The 9410-nt window shown below is 48.4% G+C and overlaps 1 protein-coding gene across 1 annotated transcript in view; it reads right to left on the bottom strand.

The window, feature by feature from the left end:
* Nucleotides 1-8366, bottom strand: part of EIF4EBP1 (eukaryotic translation initiation factor 4E binding protein 1) — a 31693-nt gene extending 23327 nt beyond the window's left edge. Inside the window, exon 1 of the mRNA XM_004383400.2 lies at nt 8201-8366. Coding sequence (XP_004383457.1) covers nt 8201-8345 — 145 coding nt within the window. The 5' untranslated portion in view covers nt 8346-8366. The remainder of the gene's footprint in view (nt 1-8200) is intronic.
* Nucleotides 8367-9410: the final 1044 nt, after the last annotated feature.

Raw genomic sequence — 9410 nt, 5'->3', positions numbered from 1 at the left:
GTGCATACATGCACATGCAGGTATGTACATACATGTTTGTGTGCTGCATATATATCCAAATATATATAATAAAGCCCGTAGGGGGCACAGTTACGGAGACTTCCTAGACATATCCAAACAGCTTGTGGGATTGGTTTACTGGATTAAAAGGCTTAGGACCATAGTCTCGAGGGACAAGTTAAATTGGCAAAACATAATTCATGAAGACAATGTTCTACATCCTTGGTTTGGTGAGTAGCATCTGGGGTCTTAAAAGCTTGTGAAAAGCCACCCCAAGATACAGCTATTGGTCTCTACTCGTCTGTAGCAAAAGAATGAAGGAAACCAAAGACTCAAAGAAGAAACTAGTCCACAGGACTAATAGCCCACACAAACCACAGCCTCTCCTGAGACCAGAAGCAACTAGATGGTGCCTGGCTACCACTACCGGCTATTCTAACCAGGGACACAATAGAAAGTCTTGGATAGAATGGGAGAAAAACGTAGAACAAAATTCAAATTCCTAAAAAAGGCCAGATCTACTGCACTGATAGAGACTAGAGGAAACCCTGAGATTGTCGTCCTAAGATACCCTTTGAACTTGGCACTGAAGCCACTTCTGGAGGTCACCTTTCAGCTAAATAATAGATTGGCTTATGAAATAAACCATATTACCCATGAATAATGTGCTCCCTTAAACAATCAACTATATGAGAACAAATCGACAACATTTACCCAAAAGCAAAGATGAGAAGGCAAAGAGGGGAAGGGAAGCTAGATCAATGGAAACAGAACAAACAGAATGGAAATAATGAGAATGCTGACATATTGTGAAAATTGTAACCAAAGGCATGGAATAATCTGTATAAAAATTTTAAATGAGAACCTAATTTGCTGTGTAAACTTTCACCTAAAACATATTAAAATATTTTAAAAAAAGAGGATAGATGGGGGAAACCAAGTCACACATGGGGTAAGACAGCATGTGAGGATCATCTACAAGCCAAGCAATGCCAAGAGACACCTGGGGCCACCAGGAGCTGAAAGAGACAAAGAAGGCTCCTTCCCTAGTACAGACAGAGAGAAAGAGAGAGCATAGCACTGCTGACATCATAAATTAGGATTTCTAGCTTCCAGAACTGTGAGAAACTAAATTTCTATTATTTAAAGCCACCCACTTTGTGGTAATTTGTTATGGTAGCTCTAGGACACTAAGCTATCCTGTTGCCAGTATTCTACAAACCAAGGACATTAAGTGGGAACGCTGGGGGAGGTGTTGCAAGGTCCTCTGAAGGGCCTTCCCAAAGCCTGACTTGCAGGACACTTGGTGGGAGAAAGCAGAGTTCAGGTGAAGGGGGGCTAAGGGGCATCATGACACAAAGTGGAATGCAGCATCCAGCCACCTTGTGTCATGGCCACCTGCTTGGTTTGCTTTGTGGAGCTGGGCATAAGGCCTTGAAAATGGGGCATGGGATCCATGACCCAGTTTTCAGGAAGGTTTCCTCTGTTCATAAACCAACAGCCGATTCACAGGCTTGTAATTCTGGTCTGCTTCCACACCTGGCCCTGGCTCTGCTGGCCACATATCAGATGGGCAGTAAGTTCCCACAAAGTCCTGTTCTTTGAGATTTGGCCCTTGTGGAAGGTTGTCTGAAAACAGGGCCCCCATAATTCCTCCAATCCCTGTACACATAAGCTTCTCTCATTTGAAAGTGGTCTATTTCCCCTGTCCTTGAATCTGGGCTGGTGCGGTGGCTTGCTTTGACCAAAGGAATACTGTGAGTGCCTCTGTGGGACTCCCAGGCCTCGGCCTTAAGAGGCCTTGCAGCTTGTTTTGCCCTCTTGGAAACTGCCATGTGAATAAGTAGAGGCTACTTCCAAAAGGCTGCAGCCTTGAAAACTCTATGGAGCAGTTCTACCCTGTACACACGGGGTTGCCATGAGTCAGAATGGCAACTAACAACAAGAAGACTACTGGATCATGTGAGACCAAGATGAAAGAGAGCCCCCAGTCCTCCAGCTACCCCCAGCAATGCTCCAGACATGCAGGTAAGGCCGTCTTGGACCTTCTAACCCACCCAGTCCAATCCAGCTGCCAACTATATGCAACCACATGCATGAGCCCAGGCAAGATCAGCAAAGATTGCCCAGCCTACCCAAAGAATGGAGAGAAATGAAAAATTGTTAAGTTACTAAATTTGGGGATGGCTTATTTTACTATGACAGCTAACTGATACAACCCATCACAAGACAAGTGTCCCTGGGCAACTGGTAAGCCCTAGTACTCTGGGCGTGGTATCTGAGCTCCCTCAAAGAGCTTTCATGGGTATAGCCATCTGGATTACAAGGGGCCTTTTGTTTCCTGTGTCCTTGAGCACCAAATGCCAGTGGGCAAACATCATCTACTCCTGCCTAGTCAGTGATGCTGGGTACACAGAGGAAATTAAGAACACCAGTCCTAGTGGCTGAGACCCTGGCCCCAATATTGACTTGTTCAGTATATGAAAAAGTCACTTCCTTCCACTCTCTGCTCAAAAATATCGGGGAAATTAATCTGGAGCAATACCGTTATCTGCAATACAGGTAGTCTCTGACTTATGACAGGGTTCTGTTCCAATGACTCTGTCATTAAGTTGTTTCTGATGTAAGTAGAATACCTCATTTTTTTTTAGTTTTCATTATTATTGGCCTTTATTATCAGTATCTTTATAAATTTGATCAGCAAATGATAAAACTGAACATCTGTAAGTGAACATCTGAGAATGATAACATCAGCTAATAACACACTGCAACATTGTATGTCGTACATATCACTAAAGATAAGATGTACAAATCATAAGTGCGGTTCTTCGGTCGTAAGTCAGGGACTACCTATGTTAAGTGAGAAAGCTCAGAGAAAGTTAATTTCTGCCCCTTCCATAGGCCCCTGGGACATTTAGAGATAAACAATTCTACCCTGTGTGACAGTTAAGGTTGTGTGTCAACTTGCCTGGGCCATGATTCTCAGTGGTTTGGCAGTCGTGTGATGATGTGATCACCTCCATGATGAGATCTGATATAATGTGATCACCTTCATGATGGGATTTGCTGTGAGTAGCCAGTCAGTTGAAAGGGAGTTGCCTTGGGAGTGTAGCCTGCATCATATATAAGTGGACTTTCTGGCAAAGCTCGTGGGCTTTTGCTTGCTCTGGATCCTGCAGCTGGCTCCTGTTCATCTGACTTCTGGTTCTTGGGACTCAAGCTAGCAGCTTACCTGCCATCTTGCTTGTTGATTTTGGGATTCCTTGATCTTCGCAGCCTGTGAGCAAGACCCCTGCTGTCTGACCTGCTGATCTTGGGCTCACCACCCCTGCGGCTACGTGAATCAGGAAAAGCCTCCAGCCTGACCCACGAACTTGGGACAATGCAGCCTCTACAACCCCACGAGCCATTTCCTTGATATAAATCTCTTTCTACATATACTTATATGCTGCACTGGTTTTGCTTCTCTAGAGAACCCATCCTAAGACTGCAACTGAGAAGACAGAAAATAAAGTTTAAGCATTTTTATTAAGTCAGCTCAGATGGAGGCCTGGTGGTAATGCTTTCTTTCCAGGATTTATTTCAGCCTTTTACCTTCTAAACACCTGGCCCCACACTAGATGCTGGCTATACAAAGATGAGTAATATTGGGCTGAAAGAATTTCCTGTCTAACAGAGGAACAAACATGTAAACAATCACATGTGTTATGAATCATAGTGGAGGAACAACAATGGCTCAGGTCTGAGACCAGAAAGTAACAGGCTTTTTGTTTGTTTGTTTGAACATGCAAGAATTTATATGTACAAATGAACATTTTTCTTTAAAAACAGCCACCCTGGGAAGCAATCCTTTTTTTAACGCTGCTGCCCGTTTGTAACTCCTCTTCCTGATCGATGTCAAATAATGACCCATACAAGAAAATGCCACGTTACTTTATACAAACAAATAAATACAGTACTACCTTGCCTGCTCTCTTTCACCGAATTTGGTAACGAAAGTCTTTTCTTTGCTCTTTCAGGAAAGTAAAAAAATCAAACTCCTCTTTCAAATACTAATGACCTTCCACCTTTGAAAATACCTTTAGAAATATGTAGACATCTGAAGGCAATTAAAAATTTTTTTAAAAAGATTAGCTCTGCATCATCAAAATGTAAGACCTGTCAGGGTAGCTACGTGAAGCAGACAATTCTCACTTGAATATCATACAAGTTCTACCATTTATTGGGGAACGTCTGTCAAATTGTTTCATCTATAGATACACCTTTGATGCTGATGATTTTTTTTCAGTTATATCTTCATCTTCAAAACTAGCATCTGAAACCCTGGAGGTCAGAGTGTCTTCCAAGGCTGGCTGTGGTGAATGCCTTATAAACAGGAAGGCTCATGCAGGTCCCCAGTCAAAAAGTCTTTAATGAGGGACATAGCATGGAATGTTCTGAGCGCTTTAAAAGGAAGCTCAGGTCAATGTGAGAAGATGGTCCATTACTTCTCCCTCACTGCCTTAATGTCCAAGGTCTCCTAACCTGTTTTTAATAATGAAAGAATTTCTCTTCTCTACGTGACTAAGGCCTGGGGACACTGGCTCTGCTAGCTTTAGCACCCCACCCACTCCCCCTCTTCCCGGCGCTGTCTGTCTGTTCTATAGCCAAAGACTTGGGAGCTCCTCCAAGGTAAGCTTCCTGGCATAGAGCTTGTTTGTCTAACCCAATAGGGTGCCATTAACACCTGCAGCCCTACCTGCTTACTTCTGATTAACCTTATCCAGGTACAGGTCTTAGGTATGACTACTACCCAAGGAGCCCTTGCAGGCTTTGGGGTCAAATATCTAACGTGGAACCAGGAATGTGAAGATTGAATAGGGGAGGGGTGGAGAAAGGCTTTTGATGGATTCAAAGGTTCTGCTGTTTGAAGGAGTGTGTATGGTGTCATTGGAGAGTTTCAAGACTCTGTTGTTAGGTGCCGTCGAGTTGCTTCCGACTCATAGCAACACTATGGGCAAGAGAACGAAACACTGCCCAGTCCTGCGCCATCCTCACAATCCTTGCTGTGTTTGAGGCCATTGTTACAGCCACTGTGTCAATCCATCTTGTTGAGGCTCTTCCTCTTTTTCGCTGACCTTCTACTTTACCAGGCATGGTGTCCTTCTCCAGGGACTGATCCCTTCTGATAACATGTCCAAAGTACGTAAGATGAAGTCTCACCATCCTCACTTCCAAGGAGCATTCTGGCTGTACTTCTTTTAAGACAGATTTCACGACTCTACAGACTCAAATATTCACACACAACACTCCCTTCAGCAAATTCCTTTCACATTCTCCAGACACCTAACTTTAGCAGAGCCTGTGGGGGGTTAATGACCATGGAAAGCAAACTGGAGTTACATGAATGGGGATGGCTCAAACCAGCTGCTGCTTCTTTTCCACCAGGGACAAACACTGCAGTGTCATTCCCAGGAAGTGACTGGCTCTTCATGAGGGAATGACACCCCCTACAAATAAGGGTACCATGGGCTCAAACATATCAAAGATCATGAAGATGGCACATACTGGTCAACATTTTGTTCTGTTATACATAAGGTGGAGCCCTGGTGGCACAGTGGTTAAAAGCTTGGCTGCTAACCAAAAGGTTGGCAGTTCAAATCCACCAGCCACTCCTTGGAAACTCTATGGGGCAGTTCTACTCTGTCCTATAGGGTCACTATAAATCAGAATCAACTGGATGGAAATGGGATTTTAAAAAAAAAAAAACATAAGGTTGCCATGAGTTAGAGCTGACTCAATGGCAACTGACAACTACAACAAATGGGCACCCTTGTAGACACCCTATGGACCCAACCTTAGAAGTTCACCTGGACAGATTCATACTTTTTTCTAGACCCCAGAGGTTTGAAAAGGTGAGAGAAACCACATCCCACTACTTCCTGGGTACTCAGAGTGTGATACGTGGATCAATTGCTAGTCTGTTAGAAGTGCAGAATCTCAGGTCCAGACTCAGACCTACCAATCAGAATCTGCATTTAAATGAGTTCCTCAGGCAATTCATATGCACATTAAAGGTGGAAAAACAGCACTCTAAACTACAGCAAAAAGGGGACAGGATATAACTTTTTCTCATTAGGTCAAGCCTCTCTGAGATGGCAAAGGGGTGGGGTGAAGTGGACTTTGGAGGAAGATTCCACACCTTGGCTGAGGCAGACCAGGCATGCTGATTTTGGCAGAGTCCAGCTGGGCTTCTCCAGGACTGGGCTGTGACTGCCCCACAGGCCATTGAGACAAGAAATCGCTGGCCTTAGGCTACTGGTAGGTCTAGCTTTCTTCCAGTTGACCTTGGGAGCATATTTTATACTCTGATGCAAATGTCCCTTTCTCTTTTCCCGAAGTAAGGACTTTCAGAGGGTGGAGGAATTTTGCTGTAAAGGGAGAACTGGATCAGAGTTCCCTATAAACAAACCCGTTGCCCTGCAGTTGATTCCTACTCATAGCAACCCTATGGGACAGGGCAGAACTGCCCCATAGGGCTTCCAAAGAACGGCTGGTGAATTCGAACTGCGGACCTGCTGGTTAGCAGCCCAACCCTTAACCACTGCGCCACCAGGGCTCCAGGAACAAACAGTGCAAAAACGGTCCGCTTTTGTTCCTAGGACTGCCTCAGTGCCCAGCCTGAACAGATCAAGCAGAGATTCACACCCTCACTTGAGGGAACCCCAAACTTGTCAGGAAAGGTCCTGGTAGACACAGACACATTAGAACAGAGAGAAAGCACAACAGCAACGACATGAGTCTGGGAAAGAATTTGAGTGGTACGAAGGGTCCCTGAGAACTTTTCCTTGGATCATTTCAAATACAGGAGCAAGTATTTCTCCTCTCTCTGCCTGGCTGTTTCTTGTTCAGTCTGAAAAAACCGTGCGACACTGGACAATAGACACTTTTCCAGCTTTGGAGCCTCGACGCTGTGCTCTGTACAAGGCAGAGGTATGCGCAGCACAGTTGGACGAGAACATCTAAGATCCCCTAGCAGCTCTCACGTTGTGTGTTTTGGAACAAACATACTAGGACTTCAGATCTGGCTGTGCTCACTGGCGGCGGGACAGCTGCCTGAGAAAATAAGCATGTGGCCCCCACCGGACAGGGGAAGAGGCTGCGGCCCCGCCCGCGCGGCCCGCACAGCCGCACAGCGCCTCTCAGCAGCGAGCTGGGATCTGGCGCGTTTTCCGGTAGTTTGGGAAGGAGCGTGAAGGAGGGTGGAGGGGAGGTGAGAGGAGCAAAAGTGGGCAGGAGCAGCCCGAGGATGGGAGGGAAGTGCTGAGCCTCCAGGATTTCATCATGCAAACGCGCGGGCAGGTTTCATCAGCGCCACTACGCTGGGGCTCCCGGGCTGGGAGGGAATGGCTGGCTCCCGAGCGCAGCCCAAGGCTGGCCCCCACCGGCGCCAGCTCAGCTTCCTCTTCCTCATCCACTCTCTGGGAGGTCACACGGTCCTCCCCTCCCCCTGAGCAGAAGAACATGTTTTTCTGCCCCGTCCTGCCCGCGGCCCCAGGCCCCTCCGCCGGGATCCCACTAAATGCGGAATATGCCACAGGGGCCGGTGAGGCTCTGCTGGGTCAAGGGAACACCCACAGCAACCCTCCAAAACTTCCGTCAGAGGGCGCTTGTCCAACGCAAAACTGGGGGTGCCTTGGGAACGAACAAGAACTCTACAAGAAGTATTGTGAATGGTATCCTCCTTGTCCCCTAAAGTCATTTTATCCAACAAAGTCCATCCCGTCCCCTAAACTCCTCAGGCCAGACCTGTCCTCGATCCCTGGGCCACCCTGACCCCACCCCACCTCAGAACTGCCCTCCTAAATTCCCATGCAGCACACTTCAGCATGTGGCAGTCCTGTGTCGGTGTTTGGGTGCGGGGTACTCAGCTGTCTCTTCTAGGAGGAGGAAACAAATGGGGCAGTTTGCAGCCCGGGCTCGGGAGGATGAACCCAGAGGACAGGTAATCGGGGGGCGGCCACTAACTAGTTCCCTGGGGACATCTCCGTGACCCCTGGCTGCCTCGCTGACGCCCCTTATCCGTTCTTTCCAGTCACCGCGCTCCTGAGCCCAGCACCCAGTCCAGTTGGTGGTTCCCAGTCCCCTCGCTCGCCCGCTCCATTCTCCCCCACCGCCCGCACCCGGAGCCGGCACGCGGCGCCCCCGAGCCCGCGCCTACCTCCCGGGGTGGTGCTGAAGAGTGTGCCGCCGGGGGTGGTGCTATAGTCCCCGGGCGGCAGCTGCACGCCGTCGCCGAGGACCACCCGGCGAGTGGTGGGGATGGTCCGGCTCGGGGTCTGGCTGCAGCTGCTGCCCCCGGACATGATCTCTCACACGCTGCGCCCTCAGCGGGAGCGCGGCCCTCCGGCCCCTCCCGCCTCACCCCGCCCCACCCTAGACCGCCCAAGACCGCCCCTTCCGCCCCTTCGCCTCGACCTCCCCTGGGATTTGTAGTCCCGGCGGGAGCGAGGCTCCATCCAGCTTCGCAACGCTGTCTGCACGTGAGTTCCCGGGCTGCGCCAGAACCCGGGTCCCGGGCGGTCCAGCTCCTCCGCGGGGTTCACAACGCCGCGTTCTATTGCCTGCCTTTCCTGCTCTTGAGCCCCTCCCTGCCACGCTGGCAGGGATGAGAGTGGAGGGAGAGTGTCGGGGGCGTCCCTAGGATAATGCCTTTCTGGGTGGGGGACGCGGCTCAGGACTGCGCTGGAATCCTAGCGAACCGGGCCCACTCTGGGAACGCCTGGTTTCTACATTAGCACATCAGGCCAGATGTTCCCCTCAACCCTCCATGCCTTAGTTCCTCAGATGAGAAAGTGGGGATTGGTTGATCATTCACTCCTCATCCGTTTATTGAGCATTAAAGATAATAATGAACAAAGCACGAAATAACAAACAAAGCACTTTCCCCGCCTTTGGAGAGGGTGTGGAAGAAGGACACGCAAACAAACCACTCAGCTGAGTAATAAGGACTGGACCTAGAATAGAGGTGGCTCTGTGGGGGTCGGACTTGGGGTGGGGCGGAGGGAAGAGTTGGTCAAAGATGGTACCCAGTAGACAGGTTTGAGTTGGGTCCAGGCCCTAGCACACCACCTAGCTTTTAGTAGGCTCTCCTTGAATGAGTGAGTGAATGAATGAATCTTCAAGGAGGTGTAAGAGTTCCCCAAGAGGAGAGAAAAATACAGAGGATGAAAAATCCTGTTGGGTTAGTGAACAATTTATATCATTGTGAACACATCTTGGAGGGGGGAAGGAGAAAAAGAAGTCTAAAGGGGACACTGGTGGCGATTGTGAAGAGTCTCTTAAATCTTGTTGAGGTCTTCAGACTTCGTCCTGCAAGGGTAGGAGATAATCAGAGATCTTTTAAACAGGGGAGTGACATGATTATAAAG

The sequence above is a fragment of the Trichechus manatus genome, unplaced genomic scaffold, assembly GCF_000243295.1.
Source record: "Trichechus manatus latirostris isolate Lorelei unplaced genomic scaffold, TriManLat1.0 scaffold00109, whole genome shotgun sequence".
Lineage (NCBI taxonomy): Eukaryota > Metazoa > Chordata > Mammalia > Sirenia > Trichechidae > Trichechus > Trichechus manatus.
This window is presented reverse-complemented; position numbering and strand designations above follow the sequence as displayed.